Consider the following 23,783-nt stretch of genomic DNA (forward strand, 5'->3'; position numbering starts at 1 on the left):
AATAACCCATTAACCACAGTATAAAAGTTAAGAATATAGGTTTTCAATTCTGGCAGGATTAGATTTGAAGTTCCAAAACTTATTAGTTCTGTGACTTTGAAAAACTTGCTAGCCCTCTCTCTTTGCTTGTTTTCTCATCAATACAATGCAAATACGTAAATTGAAATATCTAGTTATAAAGATACATTTGAAAATACATATAAAGCTTTTTTTATCATGGAGATGTTTTTCAGCTTTATTGAGGTATATTTAATATACAAAATTTGCACATATTTAATGTATACATTTTGGTGACTTTAGATATATGTAAACGTATGATACCACCACCAAAACCAAAGTAATCAACGGATCCATCACATCCAAAAAACTCTTTTGTCCTGTTGCTTTCCTTTTTGATAGTAAGAACACTTAGCATGAAATACCTTTTAACAGGTTTTTAAATGCACAATACAGCACTGTTTACTATAGGGACTGTGTGCCATAACAGATCTCTACAACTTAACTCATCTTGTGTAACAGTCACTTTATACCCATTAAGTAACCCCCCATTTCTCCTCTCCCTCTCCCCTGGCAACCACTATCCTATACTCTGCTTCTATGAGTGTGACTAGTTTAGATACCTCATGTAAGTGGAATCCTGCAGTATTTGTCCTTCTGTGACCAACTTATTTCACTAAGAATAATGTCCTCCAGGTCTATCCAGCTTGCCACAAATGGCAGGATTTCCTTCTTCTTAAAGGATGAATGATATTCCATTGTATGTTTAGACCACATTTTTAAAATCCGTTTGTCTGTCAAAGGACATATGGGTTAATTCTGTAGCTTGGCTATTGTGAATAATGCTGCAATAAACGTGGGAGTGCAGACATCCTTTTGAGATCCTGGTTTCAATTCTTTTGGATATAAACGCAGAAGTGGGATTGCTGGGTCATTAGTAGTTCTCTTTTTAATATTTTGAGGAATCTCTAAACTGTTTTCAGCGTAGCAGTGGTTATCAAAGTTGATGTGGGTAGTATTAGTGTTGTAAATGTTAAAATTACTTTTAATATCGATGAACTTTTACAGATTCATATAACAGCCAGAATCATTTACAATAAAACAAACTAAAGACAATAACATTGGGTAGTACAAAGAACGCATAAGTAGGAGTCAGAATACCTGTGATTTAGTTGGGATCGTCCCTTTAACTAGTGGTCCTGCTTGGTTTAGTTCTGTTTTAACCCACAGTTCAGTCTCAGAATGTGTGTGTGTGTGTGTGTGTGTGTGTGTGTGTGTGTGTGTGTGTGTGTCTGAGCTGCTTCTAAGTATAATTTAACTCTAAAGAAAGTATGGTGTAGGCAGCAATGCTTTTCTTAGCTGTAAAAAAATTTTATTGTTCAAAGCAGATTGTCGTCTGTCTGTTTCTATCCCCAGAACTAAGTGCCTTCAAGCTCTGTAATTCTTCTATTTTCATTTCTAATATCTTAGAACTTATGGCAAGAGACAGTGCACTATTCAAACAATATAATTTCCCTGATGTTAACCTTGTTATAAAATTGCTATGCTATTGTTTCAATTTTTCAGTCCATAAAATACCAGTGTGTGTTTATTATTATGCTTATTCTATATTGGCCATGAAACACAAGAAAACTCCTAAATTCAATTCTAAACAACCTTCTATGAAGAGCACTTAAAAATTAAAAACAACACTTTAAAATTTAGTTGACATGGGTTCCCACAATATAACTGATAACAATGATTTAAAATCCTTGTTCTAACTCAGAATTACTCTGTTATTGCAGATGTCTCATTATCCTAGCAAAACACACACAACAACAAACACCTGTCTAACAGATAGAGGACCGTAAAAAAAAAAAAAGAAAAAAAAATGTTCTCTATACCTCAGTATTTATATCATTCAAATGAAGCATTTTGGCATTTCCAATTATTTTTTTAATTAAAGTTTATTGGGGTGACAATGGTTAGTAAAGTTACATAGGTTTCAGGTGTACAATTCTGTATTATACCCGTCTATATATCACATTGTTTGTCCACCATCCAGAGCGAGCTGGCATTTCTAATTTTCGAAAAGCCAAACCAATATATCCACGTGTCTCACAGGTATTGAAAACATAGGGTTAAATCCTGTACATTTTAAAGTACTGCAGATTCATGAACAAAATCAATTATAATACTTCTACTTACTAGAATGTGCATAAGTTACTAACTATTTCCTGGTGACAAGTCCAAACCACAGCCAATCAACTTGTGTGTGGTACTTCCTGATTTCTCCATGCTGTGTAGCATTGAAGACATTCCCACAACATTTAGAAATGCAACAGAGGTTACTGAAGCCAGGTCACAGAGTAGGGGAGAGGAAAGTAGAAGTTTTGCAAAACTAGTTTTCAATGTTTTAAGGGTAAGAGGCTATCCTCTGGCTCTTTTTATTTATTCAGTTCAAATTAAAAATGGAGTGTATGCGACTTCTTGCAATAAATATCAGGTACAGTTGCAAATACAACTGCTCAGATTATGTTTGCATTCCCAAATGTATTTTGTAAGTATTGAAAAGGCTTTAAATTTGGAGTTCAGATTCCTACAAATGTGTGAAGATGGGAATAAGCTATTCCAATAACAAGCTAATTAATTCATCACATTTCTTTTTTTTTTTTTTTTGCTTTTGGCTGGAATATTAAACCAGAGTGGTGATGGATTATCTCATGCTAATTAGAAGTTCTAATTGTCACACAGAGTTTAGAAGAATAAAAATGTAGGACTGAAGTATTTATTTTTGAATAAACTTTATTAGAGTTTATAATTCAAAATGATTGTCCTTGAGAAGAAAGCAATGAGAGGAGACTGTAGAGAGTTGAACAGTGTACCTTCAAAACTCATGTATACTTGGAACATCAGAATGTGACCTTACTCAGAAATAGGGTCTTTGCAGATATAATAAGTTCAACATCTCGAGCTGAAATCATCCTGGATTTATGGTCTGGTCTATCACCAATGTCGATGTCCTTATGAGAGGACAGGACACAGAGACACCCAGAGAAAGGTGATGCAAAGATGGAGGCAAAGATCTGATTGATTCATCTACAAGCCAAGGAATGTCAAAGATTGCCAGCAACCACCAGCGATCAGGAGACAGACATGGGATGGGTTCTCTTTCATAGTCTTCAGAAAGAATCGACTCTGCTGACACACTAATTTTGGACTTCAGAATTCCCGAACTGAAACAACACATTTCTGTTGCTTATACGTGCTGATTGATGAGGATAGAATTCCATGTTTGCACATTCTCTAGAAGCTCTGGCTACCTAAGGAGCTGTCTAGAGGTACAAAATCCATCTTGTCAGTGGATTTTGACTAATGATAGACAAGAAACTGCTCACACTTCCTATCCAGTCATTGACTTTGAGACAGAGTAGTTCACACCCTCAGGAGATACCATATGAGGCCTTGCCAGTTCTGTGTTTGTTCCAAACTTATGGCCGGCTCAATAATATGCCATCATTATTTGATTTCTCTTCTTCCCTGAATCATTTCCCTTGTTCCCTCACTCTTATTTTCCTGGGCTTGCACCCCCAAACACATTACTTTGAAAGCCTGCCTCAGTCTCTGTTCTCTAGGCAACTGGACTGGCACGTATTGTGTTCTAATATTTATACAAAATATACCATCATTAATTTTATGAAATTAAAAAAAATAATTCTATAACTACTGCATGATAACTGGGTCCAGTTTTCACAGAAAAGTTTGATCTACTATGAGTTTCATCAATATTGCTACAAAAGTGAATTTATTTTTTTTATTTATGAAAAGTAGAACAATCTCTCTGGTTATTCCCTAAGCTACCCTTCTCCTCATTTTCGAACCTCATCATCACCCTTGGTGATTGGAGAAGGTGCGATCAAAGTGATTAGAAAACTTTGAAGAGTTTTTAGTAAAAAAGTTAAAAGTTATTTGATAACAAGAGCTATTGTTGAATCAGCAATGATGAGAAACTAATATGGATAAAAAAATCTATGATGCACTTATTAAGAGGATGATCCAGAAACAAAATATATAGTGAAAGTGTTACAGAGAATATCAAGTTAAAAATATAAAGATTGTTCTTGTTCAGACCAACATATTTCTTTGCCAGCAGGAAAAAAAAATCTCTTGAAGTGAGAATGTGTTTTATTCCTAAAGCATTTAATTCATCAAAACCTTGCAAGACTACACCATGTGAACACTGACCTGTGAACAGGTACCAGAGGTTGTTTGGCTCCAGTGTTTCCATCTCACCCCTGCGGGTCGTCTTTCTGTGTCGAATTTTATAGCCGGTAATAAATCCATTTTGTGTTCCTGAAGGAGGAGGCAGCCAGCTTACTTTGATACTCTGTAAAAGAATAGATGTAAATGAAAACATTGGAGAAAGGATGGACAACAAGAGAGGGTCAAAGAAATGACCCAAACCTAAATATGAACAAAACAGACAGGCAAGAAGTGTTAAGGATTGCCCCTTACAAGCAAATTAAATCCATTCTTGTAATTTGGTAGTGTTTCTATTTATCTAATTTTGACAAAAGAAACAAGACACGATCCATCTGATTAGCTAATTCGTTGGGAGATGAACTAATGAGTAAAATAATAATATATTGCCCCTGAATCCTAAAGAACCTATAGCCTTAAATATACACAGACTCACCCTTCCCTACTACCCACTACAAACACACACACACACACACAGACACACACACACACACACAAGTGTGGACATGTTCTTTGCTTTCAAGTGTTTTACAAAAGAAAACCAGAAGAGTCATACCTCATATTTATATCCCACTACTCATCTTATTTTTATTTTTCAACGCTTCAAGGTAGTCATAGCAGTTACTTTTACGATTTTACAAGGAGGAAATAGAGGCACAGCGTAAAATGAATGACCACAAGTTATATTGCACCATCACTGGAAGATTATCCAATTGCTGAGTGTAACTTTTTTGTTTTTTTTTTATCATTTCCTACTAAAATAAGTGATCATAGAGTGTCTACTTGGTAATTCAACACGCCTAATTTTTCCTACAAAATATTATTGGAAGGAACAAAACTGAATTTAAATAGTTTTTAACATATCCAATAGGCTTTCCCGTATAGATCCTGGCAAATAAAAAAAGTATCATGTTCTAAGGACTACAATCTTGGTTTTTAAAAGTCAAAATTAATTTCAAATACAAAATTAAAATACAAATGAAGATATAAAACCTTAGACCAAGATGTAAAATCTTATGATTTCCAGTTAATGTTTTGCTGTGGCTTTGCTGAGTGACCTTATAAATCTTATAAGTGACCTAAATTTCAATGTACATATTGAAAAAGAGAGAATAATTGTGCTTAATATATCTACCAAATGATTGTAAATCACTTGATAAGCCTGAAAAACTTAATTATACTAATGGCCGTGCTTCCCCGAGAATAAGACCTAGCCAGACAATGCGATTTTGGGGGCAAAATTTATCATAAGACCCAGTCTTATTTTACTATAATATAAGACCTGGTATAATATAATATAATATAATATAATATAATATAATATAATATAATATAATATAATATAATATAGTATAATACCAGGTCTTACATTAATTTTTGCTCCAAAAGACACATTAGAGCTGATAGTTTGGCTGGGTCTTATTTTTGGGGAAACAGGGAATTATATGAGAAATACTTAGTTTGACATACGATAAATTTTCTTTGTCATATTTGGGGATTTCCAGTGATTGCAAAAATTATTCCCAAATAGCCAAAACCTTAATATCAATGCCTACCAGTAATGAATTAATGGAATTAGTTATACACTCTATGTGCCAGGAGGTGAACCCCCTGAATGGTTATTATTCATCTACGGAAGTAATTCTATCACTTTTAGTCATCCCTCATCTATGGGTAGCAGCTAAGTTCATTAGCTCTTTTTATGCTTTCTCATTGATTTTAAGCAAGTACCAGTAGATTGAAGATTCCGGTGCTCAAACTCTTTCTGCGTAAATTCCTCTGCAGATGATATGGCTGGATGTCCCAAATCATATTGTTTTTATAAGTTAAATGAAACTGTTCATTTAACTTTTCTTATTTAATGGTGTAATGAATTTCTTTTCTACATGAGACCTGTTCTGCCATTGCTCAGTAGCTCAGATTTTATTGTCCGCTCCCTCAGCAAGCCACCTAAAGCTGTCACTGTTACAGAAACATCGTAACATGACTTAGTCTTCCTGGGCAAGCCTGGTGATGATTTTTATTAAAAGTACTTAACACATGACCTTTGCCTTTTGAAAAATCAATTTTAGTAGTCCTTTCACTACTTGAGAGGGAGAAATTAATCCTTTATACCGCTGCAGTAAATCAAGAATTAATTTCACTTTTTTTTTTTTTTTTTTTCAGATTTGGAAAAAAAGAAGAACTGCAAAATGGAGCTTCTCCAAATCCCTCCATCCTCTCTTTGGTTACCATAAAAAATAAATTAGCTTACAAATAGCATGGTGGGTAATGGTTAGGTTTATTGATTTAAAAGAAAGGGTCTCATTGGCCATTATGTCCTAATTATCTGTTATTGCCCCATCCAGTTTGGTGATGTGGTATTATCCTTTTCACGGGCCCCATCTATTAATTCTTTCATTTTTCCTTCACTCTACGTACATATGAGAAGTAAAACAAAAACAAAACAAATAAAAACAAGACAAGACGAGAAACCCAGAAATACATAACTGGCAAGCCCATCACCCCAAATACTTCTCAGAAGCTACATTTCATAAGTTTCTATTTTAATTCCACGTATCCCATTGCCCATTGACATTTTGCCACAGTCTCTGTAGAGCGGACTTCAAGAGAAGATCAGCCCCCCTCCAAATACTTTCAGTTACTTTAATAAAGAATCTTTTTAAAATTTTAAGTGGTTTTATACGGATAGCATTCCCACAGGAGGAAATTGGAAGGCATCATTTGAAGGAAGACCCTTACAGCAAATCACACTGCCTTGGCTGAAACATAGCAGGGATCTAAGGATCTTGAAACTTAATTGACACTCAGTTTTCCACTCTGCCCCTTCTTTCTGTTCTGTATTTCTGATGACTTCTTGAATCTCACGTAAAATTGCTTGAAGAATGAGATAGGCTTTCAGTTCTCATGAGGACCTATGGATTTTTATTATAGAGTGTCCATCAGTACTTCTAAAGAACCTCTTTTTATTGTATACCCCCTCTGCTCCCTTATTTACATTCCCTCTACCACTGCCCTAATTTAGACCTTAATTTGTCATTGCTCAAAATATTGTCATCCCTAACTAATTGATCCCCATGCCTCCAGTGTCACACTGCCCACACCCATATCAGTCATCTTCCTTATCAGTGAATGAGCCACATAAGCTGTAAGAGACCAAATTTCCTCATTTGCAATATAAGCTAATCACAGTACCTACCTCAAAGGACTGTGGTGTGGATTAAAGACAATGGGAATGTTTGGATGTTCCATCAGAGTGCCTGTGGTGCATAGCAATTATGCAACCAATTGTACATACTTCAAGGGAGGAAAGAGGGGAAAAAAGAGGGTGACGGTGAGAGATCAAGAAATTAAGAGATGGGGCGGGGGAGAGTAAAGAAAGGCACAAGTAGACGAAGTAAGGCGAAAGGAAGCAAGCAAGAGCACGTAGTTACAATGCTCAGAATATGGCCCTACTGATCTGTGTATTGATTCAACCGTTTCGTTTTTCTGTACATCAAAAGGAGCATTGAGAGACATAAGTTATCTGGAAACACGTTTAAAACTCCTTGTGGTCTGTAAATATGTACTGACCAATTGACTCTGTAGAGTACCATTCACATTCCTTACTGTAGCCAGTAGAAACTTCAGGCAAGGGTAGTAAAGAGGAGACCTTGGGAAAGGGCAGAGACCAGAGAATACAGAAAAGTGAAGAGATGTAATATATATTTTTGGAGGTAGAGTTGACAGAACTTGGTGATTTATTGAATGCCAAGTGCAAAGGAGGAACGGTCATCAAGAATGACTCTCAGGTTTCTGGTATAAGCAACTCAGTAGATGATAATGCTGGGATAAGGTTGTCTGAAAAATAATCTACTTTCAGAAAAAAGTTCACTGGACCTGCTTAATAAATAATAAATGGCAATTAACAGAGGATGTAGAAACAAACACTACCCATATTGATAATAGTCTAGTTAGTGTTGGGAAGTACATTTTGAATTTTATCATTTATAATAGAATAAACGATATCTTAATAATAGCAAAATTATACAAGAACAGCACTTAATATTTAAACTTTGATATTTATTTAAATACTTAGTAAATATCTTTAGTGATCATCTGAAATCTAATTGAATTTCAAATTGGAATAGAAATTAATTAACTAATAAAACAGTAGTTTAAACTCTATTACATGTGTAATTGTGTGAACAATTTCCAAAAACTGCTTTACTTTTTTATAAACCTACATACTGCATGGTACTAACAAGGTATGGATTTGATAAAATGTTGATAAGGTATTATAAAGCTCTCTCTATATTTTTCCTGCAGTTATATACTATTCTTGCAGACTTGACATGTTTTTACTTCACCATCATAAATATGCAATCTCTTGTGATAAGTGAAGTTAGAAATTTGAGTAACATACTAAAATTGGCATTCTTGAGTTCACGTAGGCAAGTGTTATTCAAAATGACCTAAAGCCATGTTAGCGAATACTTTGTGTGACACATTTCCAGAGTGAAGTCCACTAGTAATACACACACATTGAGTTAAAAATTGGTGCAATAATAAAAGTATGGTTACATATAAATTGAGTAACACTTGATTTTAAATAAAATTTTATGAACCTGTCTTAAATGCAGGCAAGAAACATTGCTCTTTTTTTATTTTTTTTAAAAAAGAAAGCTAACCTGTGTGATCTTATTTAATGACTGAAATAGTACAAACATTTCTTCCTCAGTAGGTTTGGTTAGTTGTAAAACAGTCTTCCCTTGGTCTCCATCCTGGTGGCCTCCTGCTCCTCACAGCTAGTGCCAGTGGGACTTCTACCTAGAAATTGAGCCCTACCTGACCTACTCTGGACAAGTCCTGTCCCTGGTTCTGTGAGCCACACTGGGACAATTTCTCAGGTTGCTCAGCTTCAAATCACATAGTGCAAATCCACTTTGATTTGGGTCCCAGTTTTAGTAACTGGGTTACTCTGGAAGGGGTACTGCCACACTTCATTGTGAATGTTCTTTCGCCTTGTTAATCTGTCTTGTTCATTGAAAACATATACGTTAGCCAAGACTGAGTCCACCAGCAGCTAGAGTCTCCTTGGTGAACCCATCAGAGGCCGGCTGAATTCCCTGACAATATTTCCTTGCCTCTCTGAATCTAGGCATGTTGCTGGCTTTCCACAGTCTGAACTGCCCAAACCCCCAGGCCTTTAGAATCAGCACCTGAAGCTCTTTCTGACACCATCCACCAGGCACAATGGCTATATACCACTCTGTGTCTCTAGCTACTGGGACCAGTCTTCCTGAAGGAACGTCCCTAATCACTTTCCTTCCCCTTCTGGTTCAGGACCACAGCCCTCTTGACATTGGCTCTGAACGCCACACTCATTCATCCTACAGATTTGTCCTGTTCAGCTTTGTACGATGGGCACATACTTGAATTCAAAAAGTTCCCCAACAGTGAGAACTGTCATCTGGAGCATGCTCCATGGGTTGTATGTTCCATTTTTATAAGTCTTAGCCAACTTAAACTGGGCTAAATTTAAATTGATGCTGGGAAATTGAAATGCTACCACGTTGGTCCTTTAATCAATTTCTGAGTTCTCAACCTTCAGAATTGCTAGGAAAGAAGAGGAAGCTAGTGAGTTACCTAACCCACTTCATTTTAGCAGCACAGGAGTCTTGAACCAGTAAATAAAGGTCAAATATGTTTCCAAACCTTCGCTTCGAGGTCCCCAACCCATCACTGTCCACAGAGATGAGGACACCCCAGGTACACTGACAATTTGACACTCTGGTAGGGCTAGTATTTTGCATACTTTCAAAGTAACATGTTATAAATATTTCTTGAGTTACTTAAAGAAGAGGCTCAGAGTTCTATTAGGAGAATAGCAGACAATTGCCGGGTACGGCCCATAGATTCAACTCTGTCCCCAGACTTGCATGCCCATCTATACCATAAACACCAGCTGTCTATTTAGGAATTAATCCAAATGTTAAATAAAGCTCAAGTCGTAGGCACAGGTACATGAAGGTATACTGGGGGTCTCCTTAATTGTTATAACTAGTGCTTAGAAAATCTTGCTAGATAGACTGTCTAGCAACCAGTTCTGAGTTGTTATTTAGAGAAAGAGAGAATAGTGTTCCACAAATAAGAGATATTTACTAAGTATAGCAAGAAAAATTACAGGAAGTATATATACATATATACTCTTCCACTTTTGGATTTTTATGAATTTTCTAAGTGACAGTAGAAATCATTTACCTAACTGCATCAGTTGTATCACACAATCATTCCTGTCTCCCACCCAGTTGTTGAGAGGTGATCAATGAGAAAGGGCACAGAAACCTTAAAACTCTACAAAATATAATAAAGTTTTACTCTTATTTTATTTAATGTTTGTTGTTATTATTATTATCATTAGTAGAAGTTCTAGTATAGACGTCTGTTTTGAAGCATAGGCCAAAGGGCACTGAAAACTGAAACAATTTTTCAAAGAAGTGAGTCATCAGGTCACTTTGGCCTCGCAGCCATAAATGAATGAATCGTTCTCATTGAGACTGCATTGTCTTCATAAACCCATCACTTATCTCAGCAATTAAATTACACTTTCCTGGAAAACAAGTTTCTTTACCACTCAGAAATCATTCAGTGCAATGTGTGAATAGGTGGTTTCTTTATGGCAGATTTTACCATAGAAATGGTTTTCTCCATTGATTACTAAAACCCTGTTGAAGTTGATTCTCAGATATATAACTATGCATGGTCTCTATTACTTAAAAAAAATATATATCAAGTAATCTTTCCTGCTAGCCAGGCTTTATTGGTCAACTAAATAAAATTAGCCGAACACTCTTTAACCAAGAAAATCACCCTCAAACACAGAGTCTATAGTTCAGCCTAAAGGAAAAAAAAAAAAAAAAAGAGCTAGAATTGGTGTGTACCTAGCATCTTCTTTTTGTAAACCCCTAAATTTAAAATAGCATTTTTTTCATGTGATAATTTGCTATGCATAGCCTAGTAGTCAGGTCTGTTTTCTTCTAGGTCCTAGAAACTGGGAATGCAATTTCAAGAAGGTATTCACATTTTGACAAAATTCCATTACAATAAAGCAATTTGGCTGTTCCCTAGAGTTCATGATAAAGCGATCTTACGAGTAATACATTTCAGAATTTGTCAGTATCAATAGACTTTATTCCCCAGTGCCTAAGTCATTCCCTGGAAGTAAACTAGATGTTTAGGGAGGATCATTAACTCTTTCAGATCACTTGGTCCTTTCTCAGACTATTCATTTATACTAAACAAAATTGTTAAAGCAATGTAATAGCCTCAACGCAGGAATGAGAGTTAAAGCCAGAACACAAACACACCGGGGAGTTATACATAAAATTATACCCTTAAAAGGCACAAGAAAATTGACCAATATGCTCATATAATTTAAGGTAGAAAATACAGTGTCCACTTATTTCCCATTTCTTTCTTGTTTCAGAATATAAAAACCAAGATGCTATTTGAGCAGTAAGGTGAATGGCATAACTTCAGAAAAATTGATTTCACCAGGTATATAAGCATCCTGAGGCAAAGAGATAAGAGTTTAAATACTGATTTGTGCTGTATAAAAATTCTTTCATGTATGGGCTAACATGCATTTATTAAGAATAACCAATAATAACTCAGGGTATTGCAATAGTATATTCATGCTCACGTGATCATGATATACCAATGTGGTCTCTAAAAAAATGAAACATTAGTTTAAAGGTTGACTAATGCTCAACAAGAGAATAAAAGCCATATTTTTACAATTTACACTCAAAAAACCTTTTTAGAGTAATAAAACTGGTACCTTTAAAATTACTGTCACAAAAGCAATTCCTATCTAATGTGTGATGGAAGAAATATGATTGTAAATAAGTCTCATCCTGTATAGAAAAATGTCTTTTTTCTTTTGTGGTTATTAACATTTAGACATGTCCAATATTTGGTAATAAACACATATAGTTGAGTATACTAAACGAGGAAATAAAATCTTACTATGAAACTTCTTTTTTTTTAAAGCAGAAGCAGCTATTTAACAGATGCACGTCTTCAAGCAAACTGTCAAATTAGGCTCTAAATAATTAATCTCTGAAACCAGCAGGCTTTCAATCTCAGAGCAGCTATCTCAAAGACAGGACTTACCATGTAATTACATGGGACGTTACAATGTATTTATGAGGTCATTTGTTACAATGTACAGTAATTACAGAGTACTTATAAAGCTATTTATGTCTCATAAAATGAAGTGAGACTAAATATTTTAATTGTGTTGGAGAAATAAGGGAAAATATTTGAGTTCTAAATGTCAGGTGAGATTATAGGTCAGAGTCACATAACTCATATTAACAGCTGGCTGGTTCAAGAATCGCAAGTGTTTTGTGGTCCTCTTTTGTTGGAAATGAAGGTTTGAGAAAGATTCTTTTCAGGGATGAAGTAACCGGAATTGTTCTCAATTTCAACCTTCAGATAATGCCAGAAGATAGACCGACAATATAATTTACTATTTATACTTTGCATCCAAACCACAAGTGACCAGGTGTCAATAGAGTTGCTGGATTAAAAATAATGTCATGTACAATGTTTTTATAAATGACATCCCATTCAACTAGACCAAGTAATAAAATAGCAGTCTTTATGTTCTTCACTTCTATTAATTTGGATAAAAATGGTATTTGCTCAAATTTTCAGAGACTCTCTTCTCAATTACACAGCCTAAACCCATTTTCATGTTTTTAAAAGGACTCTTCAAGTAAAATTTTCAAATTTGTGTTCTTTTTCCAAATTTCTTTTTCTTATCCCAGTCTATATTTAAAAAGTCTTAGTCTGGCAGGTGAGTATGGCAGCGACAGAAAAGATTTTTGTGCTTGAACCATCATTGAACCATCATCGGCCTATGAATAATCAAAACAGCTCAGTGGTCTCATAATTACATTGCTAATTTAAAAAACATATATAAAATTACAAATTTTTTTTGGATTGTTAATGATCTGTTCTCTTTGAATTAATGCCCAAAGCAAATCTTGCTATTTTCACATGCAATGCTTTATTAACTCACTCATTAAACTTCCTGAATCCCTCCTTCTCTGTTCCAGGCATGGTACTGTAACAGGCATATTCACCTAAAACCCAGTGACAGACTCTGATGCTGTTGGTAGATTGGTTTTACTAAACCTATTAAGCTAAGTAGACACCCCATATTTTGGTCTCCTTTTGGGAGAGTAAATTCTGGCTTTATATTCAGCGTTTACGCCTTTCAGTTAGGATGGTCAATATGTGATGAATCATGAAATGCAAATAATATTAAGCAAACTTTGCTTATTCTTGCTAAGCTGCCTCCTTTTCATGTAATTCAATGATTAGAAAGTACAAAACAATTTTTAGATATGATGGGATAGGCAAAATATTTCTTTCTAAGCTTTAGCCTGTCTTGTGAATTTCTACAATCATGTTTCAAAAGGAATAAATGTCAATTTTTTTGTCCTGCCTATATTCTAACCACCAAATTGCTATAAGTGTGAACTAATTAATTGCTGTACAAGCTGATCATCAGGTTGACAGTGACACTGAGTGCAGCCTCGTGGCAAAAAACGGACTCTCTCTGTGTTTAATGACTGTTACATTCCTATATAATGGGCCCCAAATTTGCCAAATCCAGATACTCAGGGCCCACAGAACCATCTGCAGAGTGTTGCCTGTTAATATGCAAATAAGCCAATTAAAATTCACAGACTCAGTCAACAGTCAGTCAGGTCAATTCTGATCAACTGTACCAATGTTATTTATACATGCAGAAAGAGGAGGGCCATTTCCCACTAAAGTTCAGAAAAGCTACTCAGACAGTACTTGGGAACATATTCGTAATAACTCATTCCAATTTAAGAACAGTAAGAGTTAGTTGACTTTTGAAAAAAAAATTATGGGTAACTATCAATACTTCAATCAGTATTTCAATTAGATATGCAATCATTATGTGTCTAATTGATTAACAATTAGCAGCACCTGTAGTTGGCTATAATTTTAATTACTGATTACATTATGGCTGATTACTTAAAATGATATCTGCATGAGAACTATTGGATTATAAAGACAAGAAAACGAAATCCAGAATAATTAGGCTATTAAAATTGAAATTAAAACCAATTCAATAAAATATTTTAAAAAGATCTTTATTTTAAGCAAACTAAATGGATTCTCCTTAAATTACACAACATGGAGAGGAGTTGACCACTGATCATTTCAGTGTAACTCATCTGCCATTTTCCTGGAAGATATGGAAGTAGTTCAGAAGAAGCCATTGTTCATCAGAACAACAGGCATGAGAAAGAAGATCCTAGGTTGCAACAGATAACAACAGAGTTTCATTTCTAATCTGCTTTAGTAAATATTCTTGTTTTAGAAATGGAAAAGCTTGTTGATCTTTTATCAGGAATGTGACAGATCAATCAATAGTCATCTTCAAAAGAGATTTTGGATTGTTCTTTTTAGCACAACAAGCACCTAAATAATTTTTTCAAACATAGTTTTGTAAAAAAGAGAAAGTCAATTTTTACTAAAGTACCTTAAAACTAGGCCACGGTAGCAAAAGATTCTGGTGTACAAACTACTAGTGTGTTCGTTTTGGTATTCTGAGAGAGGGTTCGTAGCAAAATAAGTATTGGTGTTAGAACCAATAATAAATCTTCCATACTTAAAAATATTCTACACAGTTTGATGCTATTACAGCACCGTTTTTTAGGATTTAGGACCTCAAACAAATTGATGGAGGCATGAGCTACAGTGACTTTCTTACAATCTTTTTTAGTATAAATAAAATATTTGTGCAAACGCTGTTTTAAACATACCTAAACAATTTAATATTTATTTCTTTTTTGAAACTCTTCATCATAAAAATTTCAAACAAATACAAAATTAGAATAGTATGAAATACCACTTCATAATCACCAGGATGGGTATGATCAGAAAGACAGATAATAACAATATCGGTGGGGATGTGGATGAATTATAACCTTCATACACTGCTGGTAGGAATGGAAACTGTTGCAGCTGCTTTGAAAAATAGTCTGGCAGTTCCTCAAAAGTCTAAACATAGAATTAAATATGACCCAGCAATTTCTTCCTAGATAGTCTCCACGAGAATGGAAAGCATGCCCACACAAAATCTTATACATAACATTTCACAGCAGCATTATTCATAGTAGCAAATAAAAGTGGAAAGAATCCAAATGCCCACCATCTGACGAATGGATAAACAAAATGCGGCATATCCATATAGTGGGATATTGTTTGATCGCAAAAAGGAATGAAGTATTAATACATGCTACAACATGGATGAACTTTGAAAACATTCTAATTGAAAGAAGCCGTTCACAAAAGATCACATGTTGTATAATGCATTTATATGAAATGTGCAGAAAATGTGCAGAATAAGCACAGTAGATTAGAGATTGCCAACAGCTGATGCAGGGAAGAGTAAGTAGGGAACTGAAGGGTGACTACTAAAGGGTACAGCATTTCTTTTAGGGGTGATAAAATGTTATAAAATCAATTGTGGTGGCTGTATAACTTGAAATGGGTGAACTGTGTGGTATGTGGATTATAGTTCAGTAAATGTGCTACAAAAATCATTGCACCACTCCAAAATTAGAATACTAAATGAACTCCAATGTGTCCATCACTTCACTTTGAATTCTCAGTTCACTGTCACTTTTATTATATATATCTACTAAACCCTCTCCACTTAGATTTTATTTAAAGAAATCCTATATATGTTTGTATATTGGAGAAACACAAAATATGCGTGGGTCTTGAGCAAGTGGGAAGTACTCGTACATTCCTGGGGGACCTGAATAGTCTTTTTATGACTCATCACAGGCACGATGCCTTGTATACAAGGTATTCACAAATGTTTGTAGATGGTAATGGTGACAGACTGGGCTAAATATGGTGTCCAGAAGGAGGCTGTGTACAGAGCAGGTGAGTCCCATTGCATTGCTTCAGGTGGTTCCTTTGAGGACATTTAGAAAGTAATGAACAATTAGGGGCTAAAGCATCTGCAAAAAGCTCAGTTATTTAAGAGCTCTAATAAAGTCCATGGGGAAATTTGTGGAGGCTCCACTCTAACTCCTTTTAGAAATTATTCTTATATAACAGAACTAGATGGCAAAACGTGGTTCCAGTCTACACAGGGTGTATTCTTTTGGGGAAAGGGGAGGACAAAGGGGTATAGAGAAGAGGCTGGTGAATGACTGCATACAAATAAATGGTTAAACTAGGTATGAGATTTATCAAAGGTTTCAGAAAAATATTTTATATGCCTATCTATTTGCTTAAGCCCAAGGAAATGAAATGGAAATATATATAATGCTTTCACGGGCTATGTGCTTTTTCTCACAGTGCTTATCACAGGTCTATTTCCATTTATTTGTTTGATTATTTGATTCATGTCTTTTTATCTCCCTAGAACTTAAGCTCATAAACTTTCCTACTCTTTTTTACCATAGGATCCTTAGCGTTAACAACAACAAAAATTCTTAAAATTTAGAATACATTCAATAAATAGTTGAATGAATTAATGAATAAGTATTTTAATGGTTCCTTGATTTCATCAAATTTCACTTTAAATCAAACTACTTTCCTGTTCCTTATTACCTACATATCAATAGCATTATTGTCACACTTAGAAGACCTTATGCAGGCCTTATTTTGGCTCACCCACGCACTGAAGAAAAAAAATATCAAAATTACAGATAGAAGGGGTGATAGTCCTTCAGGAGTCTGATAAAAGTTTGGAGACAAAAAAAAAGAAGCATGCTAAAAAGTGAAAGTGTGCTTGTGAGAAAGATAATGATTACCTAACTGAAATGAAATAAATTGTAGTGAAAGCAAACAAACAAACAAACAAACAAACAAACAAAACAAGCCTACTATTGAGTTATGGGTCTCCATTTCTTCCACCAGGTGACATCCCATCCTCAAATCCCTGGAGGAAGAAGGAGTACGTGTTGGGGAGGGAAAGATTGAAAGGAAGACGTGGAAGCTATAGTATCCCAGAGGAGGGCAGGACATAGTGGGCGGGTCAGAGGATTCTAATGTTATCAAGCTGGATGTTTATAAAGCAAAGTGGGCCTATAACTAAGTTTGACAAACACATACTAAAGTTAATGAAAAATTATGCAAGTGCCAAGCAAGTGACAACCATGACACAATCTTCTTTTGGGGGGTGGTGATAAAAATCACGGATTGGAAATGAATATATTTCTTATAGACATTGATTATACGCAATTGTAATACTGGCCCATGGTTTAAATTTTGTCTCAATTTCTGGTAGTGTGAAGTAAATAGTCTAGGAGAACAATGGAAGAAGCATAACCAAAAGGCTATTGGATATTCTACATTTAAGCTTTTATCTGTACTTATCGTGTATTGTCTTTGTTTTCAAAATTAGATTAAATATTATGAAAGCGTCTTCAAAATAATATGGATCTAATCATTAAACACATTCTTCCCAAATCACTGTCTTCATTGAAGACAACTGAGTCCAAAGTTTGCAAAAAAGAGAGGAAGAAACTTAGTTCTTTCCTGGAATAAATCAGAACACACTTTTCAGGAGCCAAGCAGATGGCAACCATTGTCTTGTCTACCCCAGTTTATCACGTTACAGACAACCTACAGGTAAACACTGCTACTCTTTAAATTCAAGGTTTATGTTATTTATGAGTTCTGGCTGAACTGTATCTCTTTTTTTTTGCTCTAAGTTTTATGATTCATATGAAATATTGAAATGCTTGAACAAAAATATTTCCCCACTCCTCAGTTGTCTGTAGGTCGGTTGTGAAAGCATTCACTTTGCAATAATTAGGTCAGTGCTGATTTACTGATTCACTCCTTTATATTTCCTCTTATTCTTCTGTTCATTAGCAAGTTCTTTAGAGATCACATGATATAGTCACTGAATGTTACTGGGAAAAGCAAATGACCAGAAATCACCAGACAACACTCTATACACATTGATTTTCCTTTTTTTTTTTTAGTATTAATGACCAGGGTCATACAGTGCAAGCCTTTAAATTTTGTTCGCAGTAGCATTTGTATAATTAGAAGTCTTTTTTGGCTCTCTGCACATATTCAATAACATGAGGCTAAATGCCACTGTCTGTGTATCTCATATCTAAACTTAGAGATAAAAATAGAGTCTCTATTTTACTTTGTTGTTTCTCACCACAAACAACACAAATATTTTAAAAAATGGTCTGAAAGTGGGGCATAGTTGGAAGGGTGCGGGAAGATGTTAACAGAAATGATTAAATTCTAAAGTTCCTCATTTATGTAACACTTTAATATAATAAACTCCAAAGATATTAAATAACTTTTTTCTATTCATTTTCCTTTACTGTAGGTATTTTTGAAATGAGGACACAGAGGCAAAGTTAATCTTGGTTCTTTGGGTATGAATTACACAAGTCATTAATTTTCTAAATCCCTACTTCAGTTTTTTCTATTATATAAGAACTCTTCTTGCTTCTTCAACATGTGTTAGCTTATCTGAGGGGAAGATGTGTTAAGAAATATGTGAGGATATGACCCTCAAGTTCTTGGTCCTAGTTATCAGGTGCTGTTGTCTAGGCAACAGTGAGGTAGCGAGAGGACAGCCTTGAAATCAGCAAGGCCTGGGTTTAAGTCCCAGTTACTGCCACTTACTAGCCATATGACACACGTGAACTTTAAACTGTGTTCTGTAAGCAAGAATTTAAAACACACACACACACACACACACACACACACACACAGAAAAAAAAAAAAATAACCTCACGGGATCACTGAGAGAATTGGCATATAACACTATCTATCAAAGTGATGCTTATGGTAGATGGTGAATAAAGCCATTTCATCCCCCTGAAAAGTTATGTTTTTTTGAAGAGGCTGGTAAGAAGAGATTGAACCAACTCTAAACTGAGAGTGTTTGTTTTCATTTTGAAAGTATTTTATCCAACTTCTCTTTATTCTATCACCACTAGATGTGGACATGGTGTCAGAGTTCTACTTTGGGCTTTTAATTAACTGTCTATATCTATAGTTTCTGAGGATTCTCCAGTAACTACCAGTCTTGTGAACTCCAGTGGTGTACTGGTAAATTCACTCCCCAACAACAACAAAAAAACCCATAAGTAGCATTTGCCAATTTCTGTGGGTTAATACTTCCACCAGGGCCAATTTCAAACTAGCTGTGGTCTACCAACCACCTTGCAAGATGCCTGAATATTTAACAACTGGCTCTCATGAGCCAGTCCCAGCAGGCTCCAATACTTATCAAAAAGGACTATGAAGCCAGTTTGCCAACAAAAAGCTGCAAGTCCACATATTAGACTGGGAGAATGCATGGAGCACTACATGAAATTGCCTGCAAAGTCCTTGGGGGCAAGGCCCTTGCTTGATTCAAAGTTTTTATCCTCTGTACTACTTGGCAAACAACAAATAATTACAAATGGAAATGCTGAAATTCAGACGGTCACATGACATTGTTTGTTTGCTTATCTTACATAGTTAACCTGGGTGTCTATAAAAAATCAGAAAAAAAGACATGATTTTAAATTTAGAGTGAAACCATTACATAATACTTTAAGCCTAGCCCTAGGAGATTACAAAACTATTGAGATCTTTAAAAATTTCAACAAAATTGGAAATCAATGACAAACAATATATGCTTTGTAGATAAATTTAAGAATTGCATGTTTTTAATTACATAGTGATGGTCACATACTGCATCATGGTGCAAACATTTAAAAAATTGGAATTGTAGAAGTTCAAGATTCTGAGCATCCCCAAACAACCCACCTCCTTCCCAAAGAACTTATAACATTTGGCTGGTGTCTCAGGATCTTCCAAGGAGAGGTTTTACAAAGTGAGGCAATTGCACATCGCTCATTTTTCTCTATATAGATACATATAAATATTTAATACCAAATTATAAAGTAGTTGGGATAGTCAGTTAAGCTATATGAAATGGCTAATAATCAATATTTTGACCTACAAAAATGGTGATTTCAAATGGTTCAGATGAATAGAATGGTTTGTATTCCTCACCTCGCCCAACCTTTTCAGGTTTTAAAGAAATAGAAGCTTTGAGGACATTTTAGATGTTTTAGCTGAGATGGTTCACAGATTTTTCATGATGGCTACACTGTGAACCAAAATGATCAGTTTTGCTCAGTTTTCCCAACTTGGTAACTGATACTGAATTTGAGAGAGAAAAAAACTACAGAGGGTGCCAAATAAATGTATACACATTTTAAGAAAGGAAAACTGTATTAAAATTGTAATGTTCAACATATACTGATAACAAAGATAAATATAAGTCACGTTTGACTTCTACAATTAAAAGAGGTGCTCAAAGTGGTTCCCATCAGCGTCCAGACACTTCTGATTATGGCAAATGACTGCTTGAGCAACGTTGACCAAAATGTCCACTTGTATACATTTTTTTGGCCCCCCCCTGGTATTTCATACTAGAGGACCCCGTCAAAGAAGAATGTGCCTGTAGTTTGGCACTGGTATAAACACAATGGGAGGTTCGCAGAAAAGCCCAGAATCCCCCACAAGTTCAGAACATGCTCCTTATCCCGAATCTTCACAAAGGAATTTCAGTCAGATGGACATTCAAAGGTTTGAGACTAGAAATAAGATTTGGAATTATAACATGGAATGACTCTCTTCAGCAGCTTCACGAACATTTTCTTTTCTCAATATACTGGTTCAAAACCAACAACACCCACAAAAATCTCTGAAATGTAAACAGTAATGAGATTCTATGCTATTAAATAAATCCAATATTGAGAAAGAAAATAAGTATTGAATCTAAATTCCTATAGAAAATAAAAATAGCAGTCTGCACCTGACAAGTATGTATCTCCTGGATAGAGTTTCAGTGCTTTATATTCATTCAACAAGGAATAGGCAGTGTCCTAAGAAGATTAATCCACAAGCTTCTAAAATAGGCTACGCTTGAATTTCAGTTTTAACACTTAATAGCTGTGAGTTCTTGGGTGCAAGTTGCTTACCCTCTCTGTCGCTCACTTTCCACATCCACACACTGGGAATAACAACACCAAGTTCATTGTGCTGTGAGGACCAAATGAAGCAACAGACATCAAGTATTTACGAGTGCACTACTCCCAGTGCTGTGTAAGGCTAGATGCCAAGTCAAAAAGTGAGTTCTCGACAGAAGGAGATTGAAATGAATTACATTAAAGAGAAATGATAGTGTCGCATTGATCGGGAATTTTTTTTCTTTTAACCTAGGAGGACTTTTGGAATTCAATAACAGAAGAGGGGGAGCAGAAGGAGATGAGAAGTTACAAGAAAGAGATCTTGCTTTAGTTCTGCCACATTAATACAGAAACAGTAAATATTAATCCTGTGTCAACTAAAGGCGTTAATATAGCCCATTGTAATAAAGCTTGTTTTTCCATAGAAGAGATATAGGTGATATGGTGCGTTTAATTCACATTTCACCCATCTAAGACTCACGTAAAACACCTTGCCATGGCAATGCTACTCCACCATGTGAAGATTAATTCCAATGTGAAAGAACATTTTTCTCTCCATGTAAAAGAAAATTCCAGTCTTTTCTTGAAAATGAGATCAGTATCTGCTTCCACATCCTAGGTCCATAAAAGTCCCAAGTATGTGAATGAAAGCGTGATGAGGTTAATTATTAAGATGTTTTATTATACATAATGTCAAATACATGCACATTTATATTGTTAATGCAGATGTTGTGTCATATATACACTACTTATCCAGTCCTATGTCTGTGAATATTTTTAATCTTTTGTTATTTATTAAAATCAATTCACTGAGAAGAAAACCATATTATTCTCTGTTGTTTTTTTTAAGAGAAAAGAAAAACAAAATACCTGTTGCCGTCCCAATTACTTATGTAAATATAGAATATCTAACTATGAAACAAAACCCATAGTCACTATTTTTTCTCAAAAAAGGAAAAGTATTACAGTCAATATCTTGGAATAAGCTATTCTCTTTCCCTCTGGACGCCTGCATGGGAACTTCTCAGCAGAAAATTGCTGTCACATGCACTGTGATCAACCGGGTGTCTTTACAAATGTCTGGAGCAACCTGGAGTCCCACTGGCTTTAAATATGCCAGCATGGCTGCTGCTCTGCTCTGTTCTGTGAGACCCTGTGTAGCTGAGGTTTTTTGTAGAGTCAGGGCTTTATTTCTCCAGACGATAGAAAGATCACTTGGGCAAAGTCCACTGAAAGAGGGATTTCACTGGGACACGAGCTCACTGATTTTTGCTGCTTCACGGTATCATCAAGATTGCAAAGGGGAGGAGAGTAGGGGGCAGGAAAACAATTCTTTAACATCCCTGCAAGAAATTGAATGAGACAAGCCCATTCCACAAGCTTTTCTAATTTCGTCAGAATTATATGTGCTGTCAAGTCAACTATTAGAATGTTGAAGCACTAGTGGGATTGACAGTCCTGGATGAATATTTGGGTCATGTTCTCATTTGGCAAGCAAATGTGGTGAATAAACGAATCACAAGCAACACAGCACCATCCTCCTGCAACCCAATGACAAAGTAAATGGAGCACTGAGATTGATGAGTGAGGTGCCTGGCTGGGAGCCCTACTCTGCAGGAGCTGTAGGTCAACGTGTATCCAGTGGTCCAATGGCAAAACTGGCTTACAATTCTAATCCTAGTTATGTTCAAGTTTGTCAGTGGCTCAGGCTGCTGTCTGTAATGAAATGTACTTGGTAAAATAATGCTCCATTTAGAGTTTCCAGGGACCCAAGAAGCAATTCCAATGGCACACACAGTTTAACTAAATCCACTATAAGTGCATTAAATACAGAGGCAGCCAAAGTCCCCAAAGAAATGAATGATGGTTGAATCTGTGGCCATCTGTGTCCCTCAAATTTCATTTTTGCCTTTGTTTTCTAAATCTCTCAGACCGGTAAGTCTTGATTGGCTCTTGTTTTAAAGGAAAAGCACAGATCCATCAACTTCATTTCCACTCTAACAATCTTCTGAACCTACTAAAGGTGATAAAATGCCTATGTATGTATGTATGTATGTATGTATGTATGTATGTATGTATGTATGTATCTATCTATCTATCTATCTATCTATCTATCTATCTATGTATTGAATATTGTTTGCAGTAATTTAGAAAGTAGCATGAACTATAAATATTTGGGAAATTAAAATTAATCTCTGTGTGTTGAAAGTACTACATATCGTTGTTTATACTCTCAAACTAGTTTGAATGTATTTAGATTGCCACATTCTAATTCTCTTAATGTCTGAGTACCTAGTCTTCATTGCCTCTTCTTTTTCTCGTACCTAGCACTGATTCATTGGGGTTTGGTCTTAGGTTCTTTCCTCCTATCACTCCACATACCCTCTTTAGACGACTATTTAAAAATTAGTTTCCATGGCTTCAACCATCATGCTCAGTGGGGGCTTAGGAAAACTATAGTCCTGGTCCCAATACTAACCGAAGTCCCAG

General features: G+C 35.4%; 1 protein-coding gene across 3 annotated transcripts in view; it reads right to left on the minus strand.

The window, feature by feature from the left end:
- The window catches only part of DCC (DCC netrin 1 receptor), a 1,035,569-nt gene that overhangs the window by 183,998 nt on the left and 827,788 nt on the right, over nt 1-23,783 (minus strand). For all 3 annotated transcript variants that reach the window (XM_074339962.1, XM_074339961.1, XM_019721869.2), the window contains exon 13: nt 4,222-4,363. In XM_074339962.1, coding sequence (XP_074196063.1) covers nt 4,222-4,363 — 142 coding nt within the window. The remainder of the gene's footprint in view (nt 1-4,221; nt 4,364-23,783) is intronic.

This window comes from Rhinolophus sinicus, linkage group LG09 (genome assembly GCF_036562045.2).
Source record: "Rhinolophus sinicus isolate RSC01 linkage group LG09, ASM3656204v1, whole genome shotgun sequence".
In the NCBI taxonomy this organism is placed as follows: Eukaryota; Metazoa; Chordata; class Mammalia; order Chiroptera; family Rhinolophidae; genus Rhinolophus; species Rhinolophus sinicus.